Consider the following 26,643-nt stretch of genomic DNA (forward strand, 5'->3'; position numbering starts at 1 on the left):
AAGCACTGTGGAGAAGAGGAGTGTGAGACCAGGACAAGACTAGTGAGGAATCGGGATGAGGTTCAATCACATTAACAAACACAATAAATACAGTTTATAATGTTATTAAGGTACGGAATACATCTTTTAGTGCTAAAGTGCATAAGCTAAATAGAATTCACAGTTCTTTCAAAAAATGCAAAGTCTCATTGAAACACTTCGAGAAGTTCCAAGCATCATTAACATTATCTCACCACTCAGACTAGTTAAAGTGCTAGTGCTGGTCTTGTAATAAAGAATATTTTATAAATGAGTGAATGGCAGGACGGAAATCCTTTTTATGACTCAGGAGAGAACTTGGCAACTTTCTTGTCCCAGCAGGGCTGGCAATTTCCTCTTGGTGGGGATAGCACTTGTGGGGGAGGCAGCACAGAAATTCTCTCAGAATATGAAGATGAATTTCAGTTTATACTTTTATTTATTGCTAAGCTCACACAAATAATCAAAATTGGGGTTTGGAAATACAGAATGTCAGAAAGAAAAGAAACTACAGTTTCTGGCTGGCTACAATTTTCAAGGTTTCTCTGGTAGTTACTCTTTCTTCATGGAGGGAAGTCAGACAGGTCATGGGTCATAGTTGAAACCCCACATACTTGACAAAGGCAGCCAGACACTCTTTAAATGCCTTTCCTTCCATACTGTCCTTCAGGTTTGCCTTGAAAAGGAGAGGGTTCAGTCTCAGTCAGTCAAGAAAATAGTGGGGACTTAGTCCAATGTTCTCTCTCCAGAAGGGCCTGGCTAGTACACAGTTTCTCCGGTATCATATGTGCTTTTGCACTCAGGACTTTTAGAGATAGGTACTGTGGTGCAGAGTAGATGTTATAGATGTCAGATCAAAGAATTCTCCTTTGAGCACCCCCGGGAGCTTTGAGCAGCACTTCATCTCAGTCGGCCAGAATGAAGTTTGCCAGGCCCTGAGATGGCTCATTAGATGTCATATCTGGAAGGCAAGGTGCCCACATTCTGGATTCTCATTGCAGGAGAATGGCGTTTTGGGTCAGCTAAGATCTTGACGCAAATGCTGGCCTCCCTCTCAAACAACAGCAACACTACACAGTTGCATTCATGCCAGTGCAAGACCTGGAAGGGGCCTATAACAGAACCTAAATCCTTCCCACTGACCAAATGAAGAGAGCAGTTGTCAGGAATTTCTCCTGAGGCCTGGCAGTGGTAGAGATAGTTTGTTGGGAGTTGGTGGGCGACCTTTGCAGTTGACTGAGGATGCTTGACTGAACTGCTAGCTCTGATGAACATATGAACATATGAAGCTGCCTTATACTGAATCAGACCCTTGGTCCATCAAAGTCAGTATTGTCTTCTCAGACTGGCAGCGGCTCTCCAGGGTCTCAAGCTGAGGTTTTTCACGCCTACTTGCCTGGACCCTTTTTGGAGATGTCGGGGATTGAACCTGGGACCTTCTGCTTCCCAAGCAGATGCTCTACCACTGAGCCACCGTCCCTCCCCCAATGGGTTGGAAATTTCCTGGCTATCTGGGTGTGAAGGCTGGGAAGGGTGGGGCTTGGGGTGGGTTGGACTTCAATTGTGTACAGAGCCATAAAGCAGGGGTATTAATCTCTGTCAAGATCAGTTGTAATTCTGGGAGATCCCCAGGCCTAACCTGGAGTTTGGCAACCCTAACTACTGGAGTAAACAAATTTTCTATTGTTTTCAATAAAAGTCCTGGATTTTTGGCTTTTAATACAATGTATATTCAAAGAAAAATTCTTTTTCTATAAACCTGAGGACTGGATCTCAATATTTCAGAATGGCTTAGATTTAAAGCCAGAGAGTTTTGTATGTCAGCTTTCATAGGTAGCTTAAAGAATTACAGGGATGAGTACATTTTAAAACATGGATTGGATTAAAAAAAAAAATCCAAGCATGTCTGTATGTTTTCCTTTTATCATCATGGTGTATTGTAACATTTGTGCAAAATACCGACCAAGAAGCTGCAGTATTTAACAAAATGATCCTCCACTTTTGTCCTGTAAAATTCTGGCAGCTGAAAAAGGGTGAACAAAATACAACAATGTAATAAATCAGCACAGAAATCTAAATTGACATCCTCACTAATCTCAAATCCAAACATCAAATGAAGCCAATAATGTGTAACGTGTGCTGCCATTGAAGGTTCTCCCCGCCCCCGCTCCCCTGCCTTGACTTTTTTTTGTGATTTACAATAAGGACTTCACTGCCTCGGGAGGCCAAACAGTTCAATGCTTGGCTAGATGTTTAAAGGATTAGACATATTCCAGTCTCATATTGTAGGCCAGGGCATTATCCAAGCCGATTGTAAAGAGCAGGAATTACTGCCGCTCATGGTCAAAATGCATTAGGTAGGGGTTGGGTTACTTATTGTAAGGCTATTGCGAGGCAACCTTGCATTAAGGGAATGCTGCTGCCTCCAGTATTGGCTTAAAAGAAAACACCTCAAAGCCCCTCCATGTAACAAAAATAATACTCCATACTATTCCTACTTATCCGGTATTTACTAGTAACAAACAAAGTACTTACAGTGATAGCCAAACATAACATAAACAAACATTTATACAACACAAAATCCCTCCGGAACCGAAAGCACACGCTGCTCCTACTGTATGATGGATCAATGTCCTATAGAAAACACATGGAGCTGTAATACAAGTCCGACAATATCCAAGACCAGTCCAATATTGTTTCGAGTGCAGAGACTCTTCTTCTTGGGACCGTCTTCTTTATTGTTGATTTAATAGGTAAGTGATGCTTCTTTTAAATTGTGTCTCACTTTCATGGCTTTGTTTTCATTTCTCCTTGGAACGCCTGCAAATTATCTTCCTATCCTTCTGAAATGACGTTCCTAGTATCGGCTTGGCACACATAAAGACGAAGGCCTGTCAGCGCACAGGGGTAATCAGTCCACCGTTTACACATGCTGTGCCTAAGTTCTCAGGCACAATGTAATAAGTGCTGGCATTAAGGCACAGCAGAACAGCAATTCTAATGCTTGGGCTCATTCAAAACAGGCTTCTGAGATTCCAGAAGGAACGATAAGCTGATTTGTACCCTCCCCCCCTCTGTTACCAAAGGCTGCTTCTGATGCTGCAGTTTTTGCTCATGTGAGCACATCTTCAAGTCACTGTTGGGGATGGGGGAAATCACAACTGCCAGTGTGTATAATTGTAAGCTTTTCTCTGGAAATCTCTGCATGTGGCCTGCTCACAAGTAAGGCACAGTTATGCGTGAGTAAGGAGAGGCAAGAATAAATTGTGTTGAGGTGTCACAATCAAGCCATGGTTAAGCCTTGCAAATTGTCCCTCCTGGATTCAGGAAGAAGGTTTTGATACCCCACTTTTTTCTACCTCAAGGAGACTCAAAGCAGCTTACAATCGCATTCCCTTCCTCTCCCCACAACAGGCACCTTGTGAAGTAGGAGGGACTGAGAAAGTTCTGAGAGAGCTGTGACTGGCCCAAGGGTCACCCAGCAGGCTTCATGTGGAGAAATGGCAGGACCAGATCTATGGAAGGGCAGAGGGGGCGCTTGACCCGGGCGCTGCTGGGGGGCCCACTAAATTGGGTATGGAGTCCATTCTATTGTATGGGCCCATAAGATAGAATGGGCCCACAAAGGGGCATCATTTTTTTAATTTTGCCCACCCCTCACAAGACATGTAGATCTAGTCTTGAGAAATGGGGAATTGAACCTGACTTTCCAGATTAGAGTCTACCATTCTTAACCAGTACATCACATTGGCTGCCAACTCTATACTTCAATATGGACTGGTCTCCTCATGTCAGATTATGACATCTACAGATGGGTGCAGTCTTTTTGGAACAGGGGGTTGCATGCGGTGGAGTCCCCTGAAGCTGCCCTGCAGTTTTGGGGCCTCTCCCTCAAACCCCCCTCTGGCCAGAGCCACTTTCCCCACAGCAATTATAGTGGAGGAAGTGGCTAATTGGGCATTCCCCAACATTAGTGGCAATGGGCCTTTTGGGGAGCCCAAAGACAGGGACCCCCTGGCCCAATCTTTTTGGGACTTGGGGATTTTGTAGGGGAGAGTCTCCTGCGAGTTCCCTGCAGTTTTGGGGGCTCTCCCTCAAACCCCCCCCCCCAGTAGCCTCTAATTATGCCCTATGTTGCCATTGATTTCAATGACCCATAGGGTATAATGTTGGGATAGGGGCACCCTCTTTGGGTGCCCCTGGAATGGGACCCCCTGGCCCAATCTTTTTGGGACTTGGGGGTTTGTAGGGAAGAGTCCCCTGCAGGTCCCCTGCAAATTTGGGGGCTCTCCCTCCAACCCCCTTCCCTCCAGGCGGCTTCCAATATACCCTATTTTGCCATTGATTTCAATGGCTCATAGGGTATAATTGGGCCGTATATTCGGAAATAGCTGTATATCTCCTGTATATACGGCTATTTCAAGTACCGGTATTCAGAAATATATGGTATTCCGAATATTTTGGCCCTGTATATTTCCGAATCCGATTTTTTCTGAAATTTTTTTTTGGCACACCCCTAATTCCTATCTGGGAGAACCGGGTTTGATTCCCTACTCCTTCACTTGCACCTGCTGGAATGGCCTTGGATCAGCCATAGCTCTTGCAGTGTTGTCCTTGAAAGGGCAGCTGCTGTGAGACCCCTCTCAGCCCCAGGGCCCAAGGCAGGACTTCTTCATCACACTCTGGCCAGAGGTTGGAGTGCTGGAAGGTGGCTGTGGAGTGGCCCTACACATAGGTGGGGGGAAAACTGGGTCCTCCCCTCCACCCCTCTAATCTTCTCCTTGGCCTTACCCCCAGGGCCCCTCTTCTGCTGCCTGTCACTCATGTCACCCTTAGCCAGTCTCACACAACCTGAACTGAGAGTGGGTTTTTTTACAAACCTAACTCACTATACTGTACCCTGAACCAACAGGTGCCCTGACTTCTTTTTAAAAACCTTCCCACCAAAACTTGTTTGTTTTTTTGGTCCCTAACCTATCCTTTGGGTTGGGGTAGTAGTAGTCTGGTAGAGTTTAGGAGACTAGGTGATCCTGCCTCTACCTGGCTACAGTTTTTAAAAGGCTATCTTGAGATGAAGGCAATCCTTGTTATATCCTCTAAGTTAAACTTCTCCTAACTAGATCCTGGGACAAACCGGATTTCCTTGCAAACTAGAAATCAGGCGTCCCCTATAACTAGAGAGAAGCTGAGGTTTACCCTATGGAAATCTAAGAATGCACCAGCTTTAGTGGCTGAAATCAAGATGCACTGCAAACCTAATCTCTTTAAAAGGGAGCCTGATGTGGCCTAGTAGTCACGCTGCCTTTTATTAGAAACCTAAAATCTTTTTAAATCACCCTTAGCTGGCCTAGTTGAATTTTGAAAGAACATAAAGCTCTCAACTGGATTAATTTTTATTTTAAATTTCAAAAAACACAATCCCTAAAAACACCCTTATTAGTGGGGCAGCCTATTTAGTGGCCCTAGCCAGACCGAAAGCACCCTCAGACTCCAAAAATAACTCTATAAAAACATGAAAGTGACCCACCCCACACAGCCCACACACCAACCCCCACACCAACCAGAGGTAATTAAAAAAAACCAAAACGTGACAGAAAGAAACTTAACTTTTAACCCACGCACCCCCCATACCAGAACCAGGAAAAGGGACAACAGGACAGGATGGAAAACCAACAACAACAGATCCAAATCACTGAGAAAAGGCCAAGAAACTCAACAGTTAAAAAAGTGACCTTTTTAACACTAAAAATTAGGCCAAACAGCTCCCCCCCCCCCAAGAACCAGAACCAGAAGAGAAACGGAACAACAGCAGCACAATACAACAGCAACAAATCAAACACAGAATCCTTTTAAAACAGTAAAAAAACCTTGACTTTTAACAATACAGGAACTTTACCAACCCTTCCCCCCCAAAAAACCTTCATCCTAACCCCAAGAAATCCACGCCACCCAAATCAGGAAAAATAAAAGGACACTGCACTTTTAAAAGTCCTCTCACTAAAGTAAGATATAGGCAAATTGGCAACCCCCCACCTCGGGCCCCCACCCCCAGCAGAACCCCCTAACCCTAACCCCAAATAAGCTACCCAATACCCACCCATCCTAATCTGGATAAGTAAAGGGACTCTGAGTCTTAAAAACTCCTTTTACTTTTATCCTAACTAAAATAAAAACAAGAACCCCAAGACTGTCTTACCTTAGATGTCTTCTCTTCTCCAGGCAGGTCAGGCAATGCTGAGAGAGAGCTGCAGCAGCTGAGGCTGAGGGCCAGCGCAGCACAATCTCTCTCACACACCAACACCAACACAGCAGCAATGGAATGGAGTCCAGCCAGGCAGACTCCTTAAAAAGGTTCTCTGGCCCTACACTGAGCAGTTTCAAAAAATACCACTGCTCTGTGATTGGCCAGAGAATACTGTTTAGTTGGATACCCAAGTAAACAAAAGAACAACAATGTTGCTGATGGCTGGGGGATTAGCCCAGCCATCAGCTACACAACAGCCCTGCAAAGCATGCATTTGCAATGCATTTTGCAAATTGCATGTTTTAGATTGGCTGCTGGGGCTCCTCTCCCCTTCCCCCTCCCTCCCTGATCCCAGGGAGGCTATGGGAGAGGCAGGAAAAGACTTCCAAAGGTGGGAAAGGAGGCAAGCAGCTCCCCTTAGGCTGCAGAAGCTCCTTTCCTGCCTTTTCTATGGACTTCTGTATACTTCTGAATATTGATTTGGAAGTATACAGGGAGCCGTATACGGCTCCCGTATAATGGCTTCCAATTGGATTTGGAAGTTTATGGCACTGTATACTTCCGAATCAGGGAGGATTCGGAGGTTTATTTGGTTCGGCCGAACCGAATGCACACCCTTAATAGCACACTTAACTGGAAAGATGGCCCTTTCACATCCTCAGGTGACTCATTCCATAGGGTGGGAGTTACTCCGAAAAAAGCATGGGAGAAGCCAGATGGGCTAGCCTAAGAGGGGGAACAAATGAGAAAAGAACCTGGAACAGCCACTAGGTGAGTACTGCAGGTCGGTGTGTAGGATGCATGGGTAGAGACAATCCATCAGTCTGTTCTGTTGTCAAAAAATCACAACTGCTGTTTGTGCTGTCCTGTATGTGTCCTTTGTTTATGCCTTGCTCCTATTTTACTTGAAGTGCCCTTCGCACTGGATGTTATGAGAGCTAAACTTCTCCTTTGGAACGTGGTGACCTGATGACCTCTGCTTTTCATCACCTTCCAGTTCTAGGATCCTGTGTAATGATTTTCAATTATACAAACTGTTAAAAGATTCATGAATTGCCGTTTGCACTGGCTGTGCTCTTTATCAGCAGACTAAGAAGATGTCTTTGACTGGAATGTTGTTGCTTGCTCAACATTGCAAATTCCCAAGCCACTCAGAGCTTTGTTGTCAGGCAAAGGGGTTCAGAGTGCTCTCAAACAAAACGTATTATATATGGTAACATATTCAGATTCAGCATCTCAGGACATGTCTGTTCAAGGTTGAGGAAAAGGCCATTATTAAGCAGGACAGAGTCAAATTACAATTTAATTAACCTGACCTAATGAAGAGACAGTTTAGATTTACGTACCTGAGCGACAATAGTCTGTTCTTAGAAAATATGATAATTGTTTGTCTTTCTAGTTTCCAGGTCCATTGACTCGTGTACAACTATTGCAACATAGGGAACAGATAACACTGCCCTTGAAGATACCCTTAAACTTTGTCAAGGGGTGGGGTGGAATGGGCATTGGCCAGGCAAGGATTCTTCTTATGAATGCACAACACTTCCTCAGTTATAGCATGGCTCCTTCTATGCTCTGATGGCATAATGTTGTCCCCTGTGAGTGAGATTAACTTTGCACATAGAACTTTCTACCCAAGTTGTGCCCATCATCTGCAATGTGCATGAGCAGAACGGCTGGGCCATAAATGGATTGGGCAAGGTGTGGTCTCAGTGGGTTCCAAAGCAGTTTGCTTTGCTAGGGAAAAGTGAGAAATCAGGTCAAGAGAAAGAAGTGGTGCTGCACTTAACTGTTTTATGTTACAATGATTTACAAGTAAAATTATATTAAAATTGACAAGGACTGGACAAGCCATGTCTCTTAGCCTCTCATATTCCTTTAACCCTAAAGATTTCCCCCCTTTTGATCTCAACAATAACTTTTTAAAAATGTTATATACAGAGAGAGAAGCTTTTCATATGGATTGCTTTTATCATGCTTACTAATGGAATTAAGCCAGTATTTTAAATTCCTAGACACTGCCAAGTTTACCTCTTCCACACTTCTCCTGTTCATATTATTTGGGCCAAATGAAAAGAGGACTATTCTAGGGCTTAGATCCTAAGTCCTTTTCCCACTTGCATTCCTCTGTGTCCATTGTGGAGGGGGTCATCTTCTGTGGACTTCATTTGTCTAGCGCTGACCACATTTGCCTCGCATTAGTGGAAGAGCATAATGCTGATAGAATGCATCCCACAGGGGAGAACTGTTTTGGCAATGGAAAAGGATATTGGGTGCGATCACACAAGAGATTTGGCCTGAACTAGTCATACCTCCCCTCTGAATTTAATGTGTGTGATCACACATCTGCTCCTGAGTCCTGCCCATCTTTACTTCATTTTAGGATGGGCAGGGACTGGATTAAATACCTACCAGGAACTTCCCGGCAGCAAATCTCTAAAGCGCATGCAGGGCGCATTTCCCAGCTTTCTGAATGGCTGCATATGATACATGCACCCTGCAGGAGCTGTCTGAATGCTCCTCTTGCACGTGTGTGGCCCATGCCTCTCCCAGCAGCAGGGCGGGAGCTGTGTGATTGCAACAGTATGCATCAAAGAGCACTAGTTTTTTCAAAGCCAGAATACTGCTGCGCCAGATTCCCAATGTGATCCCATCAATTGTGTAAGTAGAAACCAGTCTCAGAATCCAAGTGAAAATATTTAGCTTCTGTGAATGAGAGGCGACAATTCGTGAATTCTGATTTTGGTTCTGTCACTAATTTGATCTGAAAAACTACCCCACAATCTCATGTTAAATTTTCAGCATCCACAATATGGAAGACTTCATAGTTCCTTGTGGACCTCAATGGCGTGACAAACTAATGTATATTTGTAAAGTGCAGTGAATGCTAGAAGCATGTTCACACATCTGTAGAGTGTTGCTCTTGTCAGTCATCAGTCCCACGCATGGTTCATAATGACTGTTGTGGTGGCAACAACAGGGCGGCAGTTGTATGGCTAGCATCTTACGGCAAACACAGAAGCTCTTCCATGAAGTAGTGTAAACCCATTGTCTCTAAAAACTGGGCGCACAGTATAAGCGGTGTCACCTTCAGAAAGCTGTCCAAAATTTATCATCCCTTAAAAGCTATCTCTGTTTAGTGTTACAGACCTGCATTTTTGGCTGCAAATGGCTGGTGAGATGGCACCATCTACATACTGTTAACGACTTGTGGCTCTCATCTGTGGATACTTAAATCCATGGATCAGGGCCACATGGACACTAAACAAATTTCCTGGGTTTGCAGACAAATCTGGCTTTAAAAACCCCCCAGAACAGTGGGGGGTATAAATCCCCCCCAATTCCTATTTTAGGCCTGGGGTCAGCTGATTGGCAGGCTGGGAGCTGCACTGGACCCAGCGGCGGAGGCATGGGGGCTCAGGAGTCGTGCTGGGTCTGGTAACAGGTGAAGCAACCTAGGAAGTGTAGTAGCCCAGGAGCCAAGCTAGGCTTGGTGGTGGAGGCACAGCAGCCCAGGAGCTGCACTGAGTGTGGTGGCAGTGGATGCTAGGCTCAGGAGCTGCATCAGGCTTGGCACAGGTAGGGATATGGGATCCCCCCCTCAGCTCTTGGTGGTGGGGGACACCCGACAGCTGCTCCAGGCTCAGAAGTGACAGAGGAAGATGCCGGACTGAGGAGCTGCACCAGGGGGTGAGGGATTACCCATCCCCAGTGAGTTTAATGGGTCTCCACTTAATATGTTTACATTCATTGTGTGGATATTACAACGCTGGAAAGATAAAAACCCCCCTTGGTAAATGAATGGATTACAACATTTGAACACATGGCATATAGATGGCAATTGTTTATGGACTTGTTTTTTAGATAGTTGGAAATTTGTTATTGAAGTTTAAATGTATGTCCCCCACCACCGTTGCTGTATTTTTGTCTTGTCTTTACGTATCCCCCCTTTTTCCTTTTATATAAAAAAAAACTTATTTAAGATTTTAAGAACTTTTTTCTTTTCTATTTTTCTTTAAGAGAAAGAAATTATTTGTAAAAATGTTCCTTTTGTGTATCTGTTGTGGAATGTTTCCATGGGGCTTTGGCACCATGGCAGTGTGTGGTGTGCCGAAACCTTCGTGATGCCACTATACCCTCATGGGGCCACCCTTGGACACTCCGTTTTTAATATATGTAATTGTTCAGTACATTTCTAAAAGGATAATGCAGCTATCATATTCACACATGCGCCGCTAGAAATGGAGGCCAGTGTATGCCACACCCTTCCTGGGTGGTGATGTAGTTGCTTTTTCTGAGTGGTTTATACATTCCTCATTGTGTGTGCTGTATAGGGTTGCCAAGTCCAATTTAAGAAATATCTGGGGACTTTGGGGGTGGAGCCAGGAGACTTTGGGGTGGAGCCAAGATCAAGGCTGTGACAAGCATAATTGAACTCCAAAGGGAGTTCTGGCCATCACATTTAAAGGGACGGCACACCTTTTCAATTCCTTCCTTCCATAGGAAATAATGAAGGATAGGGGCACCTTCTTTTGGGGCTCATAGAACTGGACCCCCTGGTCCAATCATTTTAAAACTTGGGGGATATTTTGGGGAGAGGCACTAGATGCTGTACTGAAAATTTGGTGCCTCTACCTCAAAAAACAGCCCCCTCAGAACCCCAGATACCCGCAGATCAATTCTCCATGATTTTCTATGGGAATAAATCTCTATAGGGAATAACAGTTCCCAGCAGCCATTTCCCTCCCCTCCCCCCGCTTTCTGACGCCCCTGAAGCGGGGGGAGGGCCTCCAAACGGGGGGATCCCCTGCCCCCACCTGGGGATTGGCAACCCTAGTGCTGTAGCACTGAGGTGACGCTCTGAATATTGCTTTGCTTCCAGCCTCACCTAATTTTCGGGGACAAGGTTTATTGAAACCTGCAATGCACTTCAAGAAAAGAGGGAACTGTATTAATTTTCATCATTTGACCAGGGATTGGTCTTGTGTGGTTATAAACGTGACTAATACACTCCAGTATTTTGACTTAGATTTTCCTATCTTTTCCCTGTAAACAGCTCTGTCTTTTGTTTCTGATCATCTTCCCGATCGCATCAAGAAGAAAACAAATATTATATACAATTCTTAGACGTTCTGTCCGCCTTTTAGGGTTCCTGTGGGTCTTATTCATGTAAAAACTGCAACTCAGTAAACCTATTTTAGAATGGCTTTAAAGACCTTGAACACCTAGTCTGCAGTCCAAGGTTTCCTTGCTTCATTGCCCCTGTTTCTGTTGCAGGTACATGTGACAGTATTGCAGCTATGAGTGGAATTTTAAAGAGGAAGTTTGACGAAGTGGATGGTTCCTCACCCTGCTCTTCTGTGCGGGAGTCGGATGAGGATGTCTCTAGCAGCGAAAGTGCTGACAGTGGTGACAGTGTTAACCCATCTACATCAAATCATATTACCCGTAAGTACAACAGCTGGACAGTAAGCACTGCAGTGTGGTTTTTTTCCTTTGTATACTAAACTTACCAATAAGTAGCGTGTGAACATTTTCTTCATTAGAAATCTGCCTGGTTCAGATCATTTGAAACCAACTCTGCCTGTTTTATTTATGTATTTAATATTTAATACTCTGCCTTTCTTCATGGTTCAAGCTGGTTTACACTTGGACTGTACTTGCAGTTAATTTTTTTTTCTGTTTGAGAGTCCCAAGACAGGAAGGAAGGGAGGGAGGGAAATAGATGGGGAGATAGGAGGAAGAGGAGAAAAGAAAGCAACTTTAATTTTAAATGCATTTTCCAAACTAGCTAGCTTGGCTTGGAGAAGTGATTTAAAGACAGAAATACCTTCTCCAAGCCAGTCAACTGGGTGGCGGGGGCTTTGAGAGCCACACAAGATGTATGAGAGAGCCACATGTGGCTCCCGAGCCACAGTTTGGCCACCCCTGGCCTAGTCTCTCTGGAGGGAGAGTTCCAGAATTTTGGTGCAACAACCAAGAATGCCCTCTCCCAGGTTGCCCCCTGCTTAATCTCAGAAGACATGAGCACCTGAAGTAGGGCCTTAAAAGATTATCATAGCAGTCGGGTAGGTTTGCACCAGTTAGGTTCATTGTTAGATACTGTGCTGCCTAAAAGCCTTTGGACTGTATCGATGCACCTGCTAATAAACAGAAAGATACTGCACTATTATAATAACTTGCTCTAATTTTCCTGACCAGACAGAAAAATTTAGGATGCAAATATTACAGTAGCACAATATCCAACGATATGGATGTGATACAAATGTAAGCTGATTGCCTCACAAATCAGAGTGCTGTCCAGTAGTAGCCATTTATGTGTTAATATCCCTCACGTAACCAATACAATAAAGCAGCTTGTACAACACAACTGTGATGATTATACCGCATTCAAAGTATGGAGGCCGGGGAAGTCTGTCAAATTCTGAGCACAAAGCTTGTGCCTTTCTGATTGGTTCTGAGCTATGCAGGTTAGTCATTCCCAACTCAGCAGCTAATTCTGAAATTTGGGATTGCTCATTAAGACAATCACACATTAGAGGGAAGTCTTGGGAATTCATGGAAGGTGAGAGGTATTGTAGTGTGATGCTATGAAACGTTCAGCATGAAGTTTAAAGATTCTCTGACTGAAAACAAGAAAAGGAAGCAGTAGCTACTCTCTATTTGTGTGTCTCTGTGTGTGAGAGAGATGGGCTTGAGTGAAGGCTGAGTGGTGCTGACTTTTGGAAAAAGACAAGGAATGGAATCTTTATCAGATTAGAGACCATACAGGCATGGCTAACCAAATTGGGTAGAAGAATGAGATTTGGAAGCATCTTCTATTTGACATCTTGTTCTGGGTGGTTTAAGTTTCACTCAGTAGTCCTGATACATTTGTGTGAGATTTTGTATCTAAACTGGTGAAACATGCTTGATATGCCTTGCTTAAACAGCATCCATACATGAAACCACTGTTCCAAGAGTGCCAATCGATTTGAAGGGGTCTCCAATATCATCAGATGCTCTGGGGTTGCTGTGCATAATAGCACAGTTCTGAATAATGCTATGGAATCTTGTCTGTTGAGTAAAACTGCCTTTGATGCTAGCTGTGTTTTCAGGTTGTATCATGGATTTTTTTTAAAAAAATGCGTGTGCCGGAAAGTGATGTGAAATCTACACTGGTAGATAAGTTCTTGTGAGTGAGTGAATGGAAATTTCTAAATGCTATAGGATTACTCTTGAGGAAGCTTCTGTTGTGAAACACTGCCTATAAGCTAGCGGGGGTGTTGAGCAGTTGTTGGAGTGGCTGAACTATTCATCGGAGCGACTTGCAGAACTGATTCCTTACTGGGACTCACCGTAAAAATGCTGAGCAAGGCTTGGTGTGGAAGCAACCTTGCTTACAACAGAGCTCTACTCTGGTTAGCACCAACACTTTGAATTGGATCTGGAGACTAATTGTGTTGGGTTCAGGGCTAAGCCTGGCACGCTTGCCCTACCCAGGGTTTCCAGGATACACAAATACAGGGTTTTCAGGATACACAACAAATAAAGTGAGACACAGGAGCAAGGTCTACAAACCAGTCCAGAGTCAAAGGTCCAAAAGTCCAGCCCAGGGGTCAGGCTTGGGAACAGGCGCAGGATACAAGTACTGGGTCCCAGGTTTCAAGATCAAGCATAGGTTACCAGCAACAAGGTACAAGGCATCAAGGTCAGGGTAAACCTCTGTTTGCTAAGCAGGTAAGCACATAGAGGTGCGGTGAGCAAGGTTGCTTCCACACCAAGCCTTGCTCAGCATGTTCCTTTTATCTGTCTCTTTTGCTGACTCATTCCCCAAGATTTACTCCTTATAGTCATTGCATGGATCAATGTGGGAAGGTTTGACACAGACAAATAAGGAGCCAGCTGGAAGACCTGGCATAGGTGGGAAAACAGTGACTGTGCTACCATGGACACTTGTTCATCCAATTATAGCACAGGATCTAACCACTTCCCAAGGCTCTTTACGAAGTCTGCAACTGTCAGCCGGACACCATTGAGTCTTGGGAGTGACCCTCCAGCTAGCAACTCAGTCTTTCCCAGCCGCATGACCTCCATCTTGGATGGATTCAACCTCAGCCAGCTCCCCTTTAACCATTGGACTACCACATCTAGGCAATGGAATAGTGCTGAGAGCTCTGCTGCCGGCAGGAGGAAAAGCTGAGTGTCATCAGCATATCGATGGCGCCCAACTCCAAACCTCATGATGATCTCAGCAAGAGAGTGCACATATGTGTTAAATAACATCAGAGAGAGAGAGAGAATTGAATCCTGTGGGATTAAATAACATCAGGTCTCATCAGAAATAATGATGGGGCACTCTGTGGGATTAAATAACAATTCAGGTCTCATCAGAAAGACTTCTCCTCCCCAATAGCAACCCTCAGGAAGTGTCTCTGGAAGAATGAGGAGAACCAACTAAGGGTCCAGGAGGGGCAAGGTGGTTGATCAGGACCAAAGGGTCAACTGTATCAAAAGCCACTGATAGATCCAGAAGGATCGACAGGGCCGACATGCCTTTATTCAGAAAAATCTAATAAGTAAAATAAATTGCTATAAACAATTAGGTTTCTTCCCCCGCCCTTTACATATATCCCATTAGAAAGTTTAAAAATATTATTGTAAGCTCACTAAAAATATATTAGAAAGGTAAGTACGGTCAAAACCCTTGGGGAAGCTTGGAGACTATTTAAAACTATAATCCTAGAAGCTCAAATAAAATACATACCACAAGTTAGGAAAGGCACAAACAGGCATAAGAAAAGGCCTGCATGGTTAACAAACAAAGTAATGGCAGCTGTAAAAGGTAAGAAGGACTCCTTTAAGCGGTGGAAACCCAGTCCAAGTGAGATTAGTAAAAGGGAACACAGGCTGTGGAAAATCAAATGCAGGACTGTGATCAGGCAGGCAAAAAGGGATTATGAGGAGCATATTGCAAAAAACATAAAGACCAACAATAAAAATTTCTTCAAATATATTAGAAGTAGGAAACCAGCCAGGGGGGCAGTGGGGCCCTTGGATGAACCATGGGGTAAAAGGATTACTGAAGGAGGATAGGGAAATGGCTGAGAAGCTGAATGCATTTTTTGCCTCCGTCTTCACTGTGGAAGATGAGAACTTTTTGCCCGCCTCAGAACCACTAATTTTGGAAGGGGTGTTGAAAGACCTGAGTCAGTTTGAGGTGACAAAAGAGGAGGTCCTACAACTGATAGACAAATTAAAAACTAATAAGTCACCGGGTCCGGATGGCATACATCCGAGAGTTCTGAAAGAACTCAAAGTTGAACTTGTGGATCTTTTGACAAAAATCTGTAATCTTTCATTGAAATCTGCCTCTGTTCCTGAGGACTGGAAGGTAGCAAATGTCACCCCCATCTTTAAAAAGGGTTCCAGAGGAGATCCGGGAAATTACAGGCCAGTCAGTCTGACTTCAATACCGGGAAAGTTGGTAGAAAGCATTATCAAGGACAGAATGAGTAGGCACATTGATGAACACGGGTTATTGAGGAAGACTCAGCATGGGTTCTGTAAGGGAAGATCTTGCCTCACTAACCTGTTACGTTTCTTTGAGGGGGTGAACAAACATGTGGACAAAGGAGACCCAACAGATGTTGTTTACCTTGACTTCCAGAAAGCTTTTGATAAAGTTCCTCATCAAAGGCTCCTTAGAAAGCTTGAGAGTCATGGAGTAAAAGGCTGAGTAATAGGAAGCAGAGAGTGAGTATAAATGGGCAGTCTTTGCAATGGAGGACGGTAAGCAGTGGGGTGCCGCAGGGCTCGGTACTGGGTCCCATGCTCTTTAACTTGTTCATAAATGATTTAGAGTTGGGAGTGAGCAGTGAAGTGGCCAAGTTTGCGGATGACACTAAATTATTCAGGGTGGTAAGAACCAGAGAGGATTGTGAGGAACTCCAAAGGGACCTGTTGAGGCTGGTTGAGTGGGCGTCAACGTGGCAGATGCAGTTCAGTGTGGCCAAGTGCAAAGTAATGCACATTGGGGCCAAGAATCCCAGCTACAAATACAAGTTGATGGGGTGTGAATTGGCAGAGACTGACCAAGAGAAAGATCTTGGGGTCGTGGTAGATAACTCACTGAAAATGTCAAGACGGTGTGCGTTTGCAATAAAAACGGCCAACGCCGTGCTGAGAATTATTAGGAAGGGAACTGAAAACAAATCAGCCGGTATCATAATGCCCCTGTATAAATCGATGGTGCGGTCTCATTTGGAATACTGTGTGCAGTTCTGGTCGCCGCACCTCAAAAAGGATATTATAGCATTGGAGAAAGTCCAGAAAAGGGCAACTAGAATGATTAAAGGGCTGGAACATTTCCCTATGAAGAAAGGTTGAAACGCTTGGGACTCTTTAGCTTGGAGAAATGTCGACTGCGGGGTGACATGATAGAGGTTTGCAAGATAATGCATGGGATGGAGAAAGTAGAGAAATAGGTACTTTTCTCCCTTTCTCACAATACAAGAACTCGTGGGCATTCGATGAAATTGCTGAGCAGACAGGTTAAAACAGATAAAAGGAAGTACTTCTTCACCCAAAGGGTGATTAACATGTGGAATTCTCTGCCACAGGAGGTGGTGGCGGCCACAAGCATGGCCACCTTCAAGAGGGGTTTAGATAAAAATATGGAGCAGAGGTCCATCAGTGGCTATTAGCCACAGTGTGTGTGTGTATAAATTTTTTGGCCACTGTGTGACACAGAGTGTTGGACTGGATGGGCCATTGGCCTGATCCAACATGGCTTCTCTTATGTTCTTATGTTCACTATTGAAAACTTGGAACACAGTTTGAAAATGGTACTTTACCCAGCTGTGTCATCATGGAAAAGTTTCCCTAACTAAGCCACTTGGTGTTATTTTGGGTAGCAACTGGGAAAGACTTCAAGTAGCATGAAAATAATTTAGCAGAAGTCAATTGGCCAGGGTTGCTATTGTCCTGGCCCCATCACATGAGGTTCAGGACTTGGTTTGGGTGTCAGGTGCCTAGACCAGGAGTGTTGAACTCATATGTTGTGAGGGCCAGATCCGATATAAATGAGACCTTGTCAGACCGGGCCAGGCCGTATCGGGATGGGACAGGCCATGTGTGTGCCTATTAAAGATTAGGTAGCAGAGAGAGAAACTTTTAAAGGACACAGACAAACATGACTAAAGATTGTTTTTTAAAACCCTTCAAATAAAACATGCTTAAAGCATTAACACTTGTTGGTCTTGAGAGCCAGTTTGGTGAGAGAGCCAGTTTGGTGTAGTGGTTAAGTGCACGGACTCTTATCTGGGAGAACCTGGTTTGATTCCCCACTCCTCCACTTGCACCTGCTGGCATGGCCTTGGGTCAGCCATAGCTTTCATAGAAGCTGTCCTTGAAAGGGCAGCTGCTGTAAAAGCATTCTCAGCCCCACCTACCTCACAGGGTGTTGTTGTGGGGGGGGGGAAGGTAGGGGAGATTGTGACCGCTCTGAGATTCAGAGTATAGGGCGGGATATAAATCCAAAATCTTCTTCTTCTTAAAGGTGCTTTCTTTGTATTTCTCCCATGGGATCCAGGGAACTGGGCAAATGAAGCTCTGGCTCTTTCCCTCCCTCCCCAGGGGACCAGGAGGAGGAGGAGCCTTAACCAATGGAGAAAATCGAGGTTTGGCTCTGTAGCTTCTGTGTGATTGAGCAAGCCTTGCTAAGCAAGCTGAGATGCAGAAGGAAGCAAGAGAGAGGGAGAAAGAGGCAGACAAGAGCCAGTTGCTTGGGGGCCTGATAGAAGCCCTTCGGGGGCCTGATTTGGCTCCCCACCCTTTAACTTATGATGAAATATTGAACATAAGAGAGAACAATAGATTTTCTTTGATATGGTTCTACCAGGTAAGTAGCTGCATCCAAGACATGAGGTCTTGAGAAAAGAAATAACTTCTGAATACTGGATTAATATTGATTGACAAAAATATTCTGTAAATATGCCTACTTAGCTTGGAATAAGCCCATTAAACAAAGTGAGATTTACTTCTAAGTAGATATGTGCAAAATTGCACTCTTAGTCATATATGTGGTATTCAGGTAGGGGAATATAATTGTCTGTATTATTAATAGAAATTATTAGATTTTTTTCAAAGTGGTACTTCATGCCTAGGGTAATTTAAAAATTATATTCAAATACGTCTTCAAAGGCTTGTGGGTCTTTGACATATTTGGTGGACATACCCTCCAGCTCAGGATTTTTGGAAATTTATATGTGAAAAAATTAAGATACAATTCTATTCTAATTGGCCCCCTTGGATATTTTAAACAATTAGAACAGTGCAGCAAATTGAGTGTCTTTATTATTTAGTCCGTACAGCTAGAACTTTAATTGCTTAGAATGAAAACATAAAAAGATTTTTGCAACTTAACTGTGACAGTGAAGAAGTTTGGCATATTTAAGCTTCCTGAAATTAATTCATATCATAAGATTTTTTTGAAGGTGAAAAAGTATGATAACAAGGTGGCTGTTTCAAAGTTTTTTAAAATGATATCGGGCCAGAGGAAAAAGGTTTATTGTTATTTATTGTTATAATGGATTAACTGATGAGATTTGAAAAGGGTTCTATTTTTCCAAAGCTGTGTATTGAGTGCTGTATTAATTTTAATGTTTTCTATAATTCAGATTACAATAAAAGACTACATAAATATTCATCGAGAAAAAAACACATGGAGGAATCCTAAGCAAGTCTTTTTTAATTCAATATGGCTTACTCTCAGGAAAGCGTTCAGATGAGTAGTGATAGACAACAATTCCACAAAAGGTTTATTTCATTCAGTTTCAGCATGCCTAGCTCTTTGATTGTGGACACCGTTTAAATAACCAAAAAGGGATCTATCAAAATCCTTTTAAAGTAAAGAGATTAAATTCTGGATAAAGGCATGCCAGTCCTGTGGATCCTTCTGGATCTGTTAGTGGCCTTTGATACAGTTGACCATTTGGTCCTGATCAACTCCCTTGCCTCCTTGACCCTTAGTTGGTTCTCCTCATTCCTTCAGAGATGCTTTCTGCTATTGAGGAGAAGTTTTTCTGATGAGAAAAACTGAATTGTGGTGTCCCACAGGGTTCGATCTTCTCTCTGATGTTATTTAACACATATGTGCGCTCTCTTGCTGAGATCATCATGAGGTTTGGAGTTGGGCGCCATCGATATGCTGATGACACTCAGCTTTTCCTCCTGCCGGCAGCAGAGCTCTCAGCACTATTCCATTGCCTAGATGTGGTAGTCCAATGGTTAAAGGGGAGCTGGCTGAGGTTGAATCCATCCAAGATGGAGGTCATGCGGCTGGGAAAGACTGAGTTGCTAGCTGGAGGGTCACTCCCAAGACTCAGTGGTGTCCGGCTGACAGCTGCAGACTCCGTAAAGAGCCTTGGAAAGTGGTTGGATCCTGCACTGTAATTGGATGATCAAGTGTCCATGGTAGCACAGTCAGTTTTCCCACCTATGCCAGGCCTTCCAGCTGGCTCCTTATTTGTCTGTGTCAAACCTTGCCACATTGATCCATGCAATGGTTATCTCCATACTGGATTACTGCAACTCCCTTTATGTAGGGCTACCCTTGAAAACACTTCAGCGACTGCAGGTGGTCCAGAATGCAGCTGGCCAGGTTGCTGACCGAAACATCATGGTCAGCTCGTATTACTCCAATTCTGTGGCAGCTGAATGGTTCCAAGAGATTAAATACTTTTTCACACTCATTTGCATCAGGGGTAGATTGGCAAATAAGGCCACTAGGAAAAATCCAGGCGTGCTGATGGCTGAGACGGGGTGGGGGCTCATGTTTAGGATGGTTCTCATAGCTGCTACCATAAGCAAGCCAGCTGACCTGGCCCTGTGCAGACTGGGTGAGCCACTGCAAGTGAGCCGACTCTTGTTCCTGTGCCACCACCACCACCCCCGCACCACATGCACATTCTCGTTGGTCTTGCCCTCCTTACACACCTACAGTAAGATGCTTTTCTTTCCTCTTCTATTTATGCCACAACACCTCAGAAAGAGACAGTTGCTTTGTGTGTTCAGAAGTGGTTCCCTGAACTAATCAAGACTTGGTGTTAACTGCCCAGAAAAAGGGGGAGGGACAGTGGCAAAAAACCTCTTTTCTTTGTACAAACAGAAACTTGCGATATATGCGGTGATAAACCAGTACATCCACCCCTCAGCCCTTTCCTGTAGTGAACTATACAGACAGCTCAGAGCAGAGATATTATGAACTACAGCATGCATTATTATGTCCTGTGGATCCCTAGTCAGAAATCATAGCGTGTAATAAAAATGCGGACACATTGAGTTGGAGCCAGTGGTCGCTGTCAGCCAAACACTATATCTAACAAAAGCTGCGTATCAGCTCTAGGTGACAACAAAGCAACCTGTTCTCAGTCTCACACCCACCAAGTTCTCCTCCCATTTCCCAAGCGAAAACCCAAGGTTTTTTTTGTTCAATATTGTATGTACGGTTTGCAGAAGGCAACATATCCCTGGTTTCCAATTTGCCACACTGTCAACATCCCCCTCCCCACCTTCTTATATTCTACAGATTTTTTTTTCTGATTCTGTCAGGAAATAACCTTGGTGATGTGCTTGAGAAAAGGAGCTGGCGTCGAGCCAGAAGCCTGCCTAGCGCTAAAGAGAAGCTATTGCTGCTTCAGAAAAGGGACTTGAATGGGAGTCTCATCTGGTTATTAATTCAGACAGCGGAGAGATATTTTCCCTCCTGGGAAGCCGCTACAAACCTCAGGCGCTGAAGCGATGTGAGCACATGTGGCGATTGCATTTCAAAGCAGGCTGCGGCCTGAACTTGGGGAGTGAAATGCAGCCTGCCTAAGGGAGCCGGAGCACTCGGACTCCCTCACCTACTCCCTTCCATTTAATATGACTCCCTACCAATGCCAGCATTTTATGTGTAGTGCCACGGCCTTCAAAGCCCTTAAATTAATGAACAGTAGCTTGATAAATGAAAGCAAAAGGCCCAGCCTAGCTTCTGTAAGTAGCATAGTAAATCCTTCTGTAACAAGACACGTTGAAATGTATTTTTTGACTTACTCCTAACCCCATCCATCTGCCACATGGAAATAATAGGTTATTCTCCAGAGGGCTCCGTTTGGTGTATTTCCCATTCAGGGAGAAAAAAATGAAAATGCCCTGATCACACTTCAATCGGCCAGTAGGGCTGTCTGTCATATATTAGTTGGAGACTGCTGTTTCTTTGAGATCTTATGAAAGCATCAGGGGCAAAGCTAAAAAAAAAAAAAAAAATCAGTCAGGTTTTTGAGGAGCAAAATCATGATCATTTGCAAAGAAATCACCGGTGAAAGAAGTAGTGGTATGGTATCCGGACCACAATTTGATTCTGAAACATTTCTGATTCACACATCTTAATCTTGATTGCATCACAAAGCAATGTCTGGCATATATAAATAGGCCATCATGGTTTTAATACTACAGACGGACTTGTATCACAGCTCCTCAAACACATTCCTTCCCAGTGGAGTTTACACATTCAATCTACAAGCCATCAAACATACAGAAACCATGTGACATGCCTTTGTGTGAAGTAGAGCACAAAATATAATGAAAATCTGTGTGAAGCTGGGAACAAAGATGTCAAATGTTTCCGGTTATTGTCCTCCAGTAAGTCCCCTTCGACCCACAAAAGAAATGTAGATATTTCAGATAATTGACTTGGCTCTAGAAAATCTTGTGGGCATGTGCAGAGTTCTCAATGTGCATGAGGGAACGTTGCCAATCTTCCTTTCTTGAGGGATGTGCATTATGGTATTGTACTGTCTGCAGCAACACTCCAGAGTCCCCAGACCTTCAGAGGTGCTACTGGAAGTGAAATAACTGAAATATTCGACTCCATGCCCCACACAGCAGCATCACAAAAGAGTCCTTGCTTCTCCAGTTCCATTACTTGGTATTGGCCCTGCCTCATAGTTGTAAGAATCCCTGGGAGCCAATCATAAAGCAGCAATATGTGTGGTTCATGATATTTTCCCCATTACAACTGTTATCCTGAATAGAAAGTGTTGGCAAAAGAATTTTTTGGCTAAACGCATTTGTGAAGGTCATTTGTTTTTGCAAATTAACACATAACTTGTCAATGATGTTAAAAGAAACCACATGTATATGATGCTGGCAGAAAAAAAGGAGAAAGGAGACAAAGAAGGGCACAGTTTAAAGTAAAACAAGGAGTAAGAGAATGGAAAAGGAGAGGACAATAAGATACACCTGCAGGAAGGCAATTTGTTAGATGGGGGCTGTGTAACAAGGCCCTGTTTCTTCAGTGCCTTGTGAGAAAGCATCATTAGATTAAAGAAAAAGACATCAAACGGGTGGCCAACGGTGGCTCTCCAGATTTTTTTGCCTACAACTCCCATCAGCCCCAGCCATCATCCATGCTGGCTGGGCCTGATGGGAGTTGTAGGCAAAAAAAAAACATCTGGAGAGCTACCTTTGGCCACCCCTGACATAAAACAGAAGTCGCTGTTGAAAATATTATATTTTTGAGAATGTCTATTGATTTTGAGCTGTGATCTGGATCGCCCAGGCCTTGGCTAGTATTTGGATGGGAGACCCCCATGCGGGGTTGTTGTGTGTGTGTTTTTTGAGCAGCAACCCAGTTCTGGCTGACTTGGCATCAGGGGATGTGGCCTAAAGTGCAAATGAGTTCCTCCAAGGAATAACAGGGTCGTGACATAGGGGCAGGCAATGGCAAACCACCTCTGATGTCTCTTACCCTGCATTGCCACCGCTACCACAGAGTTTGGGGTCAAAGTGAAATAGAAATGAATGACATTTAAATGTGTGTGTGCAAAGTGCTGTCAAGTTACAGCTGCCATATGGTGACCCATAGAGTTTTCAAGGCAAGAGGCCTTCAGAGATGGTTTAATAATAATAATAATAATAAATTTTATTTATATCCAGCCCTCCCCGCCTAGGCAGGCTCAGGGCGGCTAACAACATTCAGATAAAACATTATACAATAAATACAGTAATTTTAAAACAGCATTAAAAGTTATACAGTAGTTTAAATCAATAATATCTTAAAAACCATTCCAGTTTATATAATATAACAACACAATGATGTTCCTGGCGCTATTCTGTCCGTTTACATAATGGCAAAAATCATTATATAGAGTCACTTTGATGGATCATCAGTTCGGCCATCCTTTGTCAGCAGTCTGCGAAGGCCTGCCTAAAGAGGATGGTCTTGCAGGCCCTGCGGAATTGGTCCAGGCTCCGCAGGGCCCGCACCTCTTCCGGGAGCTAGTTCCACAGGTTTGCTATTGCTTTCCTCTACGTAGCAAACCTGAGATTGGGCTAGCCTGAGTCATCCACTTAAAAGATTTTTTGAAGCAGTCTAAATGCAACTTGGAGAATCTAACTCAAATGAACACTAACTGAAACCAATACAGCGAGTCTTATTAGACAGATAAGGATTTTAGAGCCTTAAAAAAAAAGTTACTATTTTGATGGCTTGAGAGCCGAGTGGGAGACTTTCAGCCTTGTTTACAAAAAGCTGGACAAGAATGAAAATGACGAAGACAAAGCTGTTCACTGTAAATTGTTTTGTAATTTTACATTTTGGGGGAAATGAATTAAAAATCCAGTTTTAAAAAGGGAAATGAAATGTTTTGCTTTAATTTACGCTACAAAACAGACACACAGATAGAGAAGTGCTCTCTGGAAGAGGTTTGTCTGTATATGCTGGTTAACTAAAGCCAAAATGTTCCTAGTGTTAGGAAGCCTTGACTCTTATCTGTAAAATGAAAGTAATAAAGTCTGTGATGTGGGGTGTTATAAGGTTACCTGAGATACAGGCTATAAAGCTAGCTATAGGATTGAAATAACCTCTTGCCAGTTGTGTATCTCAGTATTGTACAGATGTAATTGGGAATAAGTCTCATTGAAGTCAGTGGGTCTTCCTCATGATGAAATATGCTTGTGATGGAAGGCAGCACCTGGGAAGGGTGGATTTGGCAGAATCCACCTGCCAAAGCCGCCGTTTTCTCCAGGGGGAGCTGAGAACGAAACGTCTGGAAGGAAAACTTTCTCCAGTAGAACACGGCACTTGATCCCGAAAGATTCTACAAACCCTAATGAACTGATCTCTGTTGTTTGGAGATCAGTTGTAGTTCCAGGAGATCTTCAGGCCCAATCCGGAGGCTGGTATAAAATAATAATAATAATAATTAATAATAATATTCATTCAACAGGTCAGTTCACTTGGCTGGTGGGTGCTGATATCCTTCTCAAATATCTTTGGGGGCTGCGTCCCCAATTGAGGTGGTAGGCTCGGTGCTCACACAACATGGAAGCAATCTCTCTTTCTCTGAATAGGCTGGTACTGTGGGGTGTTTTTTGTTTTGTTTTTTGAATGTGTGGGTACTTTCCAAAACTGGATTTGCAAGGATCCAACTAAAAGGATTGATGGACTGGGATCACACAGATTTGACCACAAACGCTGCTAATTTCAATCCCATGATCTTCAGTTAATGAATCTTTGAAAGCAGGGCTAGGAGAAAGATCTTGGAGAGCTGTTGCCAGACAGAGTATGCATCTCTTCTTCAGGAAGCTCACAGTAGCATATATGTTTTTACTGTCCACCATTTTTTAGAATCTCACAACAACCTTGAAGTAAGTAGATTAGACTGAAGGAGAGTGACCAGTCCAAGGTCTCCCAGTGACCTTTGCACCCAAGTGAGGGCTTGAATCGGGGTCTGTCCAGTCCCAATCCAGCATCCTACCCATTGCACTCTGCTGGCTCTCAGGCCACTTGGTTAAATCGGCCAGTGATCTAAGGATATTTCTTTGCTTTAAAGGCAGAATAATATCGTTTTTCTGCAGTAAACCATTGTGGCAGCATCTGTTTTTGTCATTTGGCTTTTATTTAGTGAAAGACATTGAAGTTCATTAGTGTGAACCTTTACCCTGGACTTTTGCTTTCTAGGATGGTTGCTAAGCAAACCTTTCTGAAAAGCGATGTTTCGACCTGGATTACCGTGATGATGTATTGCACTTGACAATTCTATCTTGTTAGACTTGATGTGGGAGAGATGCAAGAGTAGGTGGAGAATGGTGTTGATTCTTTTCACTGTGATGTTTCATGCGGCTCTGCGAATACGTTGGATAAAAACGCTGGGAAACGTGTTAGAGGTTTTCAGAAGAGCTGCGTCATCTGCTACGATGCTACTATTTTAAATAAATGGGGCTGCTGTGTGTTACTCACTCTAGCCTTGAGACTTCCCCTCTCCCTAACATATTTCTGTGATGGTGGTAAATGAATTGCATTGCCCTCTCGGTTGTAAACGTGCGGGTACTCCGCTGCGGAGCCATATGGCTCACATTTATTTTAATGTGCCTTTGACATCAGGAGAATAGCTGAGACTGCAGAGGGAAGTGCTTACTCTCGGGATCTCTGCCAGCCAGAGCTCAATTTATTTATGTTTAGTAAGTCAGTAACTCCTTTTCTTACAGTAAAAATTGTTGTTTTTTTAAAAAAAAGATTAAAAGGCTCGTCATGTCATTTCTGTGCTAAGATCTTTGCAAATGAGGGTAAGATGCTATCCATTTCCCAGCCTGGGTTTATTTTTAACCGAACTGATCCTCCTTTGTGGAATTCCGTGATCTATTTTTAGAAAGCCTGACATAATTTACCTAAGCGAGATTATGTATAAGAAGTACCTTGTCTCTGACAGCCTCAGAGGGACAGCTTTTCTGAGGACTTCCTTTATTTGGAGACAGAACCTGGGAACCTTGTTCTTGCAAAAGGTGGATTCTGCAACCAAGCAACAGCCCTTGGGCAGACGAAGGGCCAAATTCTCTTCTTGATGTACGGCAAGTTTGTAACTAGCCATTTTCCATCCTTGTGGTGATTAATAATTGCCTCCAAGTGACCAGATGGGAGGCTCTGGTATCTCAGAAAGGGGTTGCTTCTCTTTTAGTTTCAGTCCGCTGATATGGCATAAAGGTCTAAGATAAGGCAAAGACTAGTGAAATATCTTGTGGTTTAGTAAAGTTTTAATGGACACGTGTCACCGAGCTCTTGCTTGCAGTGTAGTGTTGTACCTTCAGAATCCAATTTGGGGGTCTTGACCTAACATATTTGCTATAGTTGTGTTTGCTATAGCTCCTGCACCATGTCAGGTAATTAAACAGAATGACTTTGCCTTTCCACGGATTGTTTACTGAATCATCCAGAGCGACGATGTCACAACAGACAATTATGAACCAGCTGAAACGCTCAGACATTGTTAAGACCAATGCTCAAGTGTATTCTGTTCACATCTGACAGACGGGTTTATATGCATCGATCCAGAGAGTGCCAGAGAGAGAGAGAGGTTGCG

The 26,643-nt window shown here is 43.7% G+C and overlaps 1 protein-coding gene across 2 annotated transcripts in view; it reads left to right on the plus strand.

Annotated features, from left to right (window-relative positions):
* Nucleotides 1-26,643, plus strand: part of CSRNP3 (cysteine and serine rich nuclear protein 3) — a 150,503-nt gene that overhangs the window by 108,529 nt on the left and 15,331 nt on the right. For both annotated transcript variants that reach the window (XM_060257261.1, XM_060257262.1), the window contains one exon: nucleotides 11,540-11,710. In XM_060257261.1, coding sequence (XP_060113244.1) covers nucleotides 11,540-11,710 — 171 coding nt within the window. The remainder of the gene's footprint in view (nucleotides 1-11,539; nucleotides 11,711-26,643) is intronic.

Source organism: Heteronotia binoei, chromosome 16, assembly GCF_032191835.1.
Source record: "Heteronotia binoei isolate CCM8104 ecotype False Entrance Well chromosome 16, APGP_CSIRO_Hbin_v1, whole genome shotgun sequence".
In the NCBI taxonomy this organism is placed as follows: domain Eukaryota; kingdom Metazoa; phylum Chordata; class Lepidosauria; order Squamata; family Gekkonidae; genus Heteronotia; species Heteronotia binoei.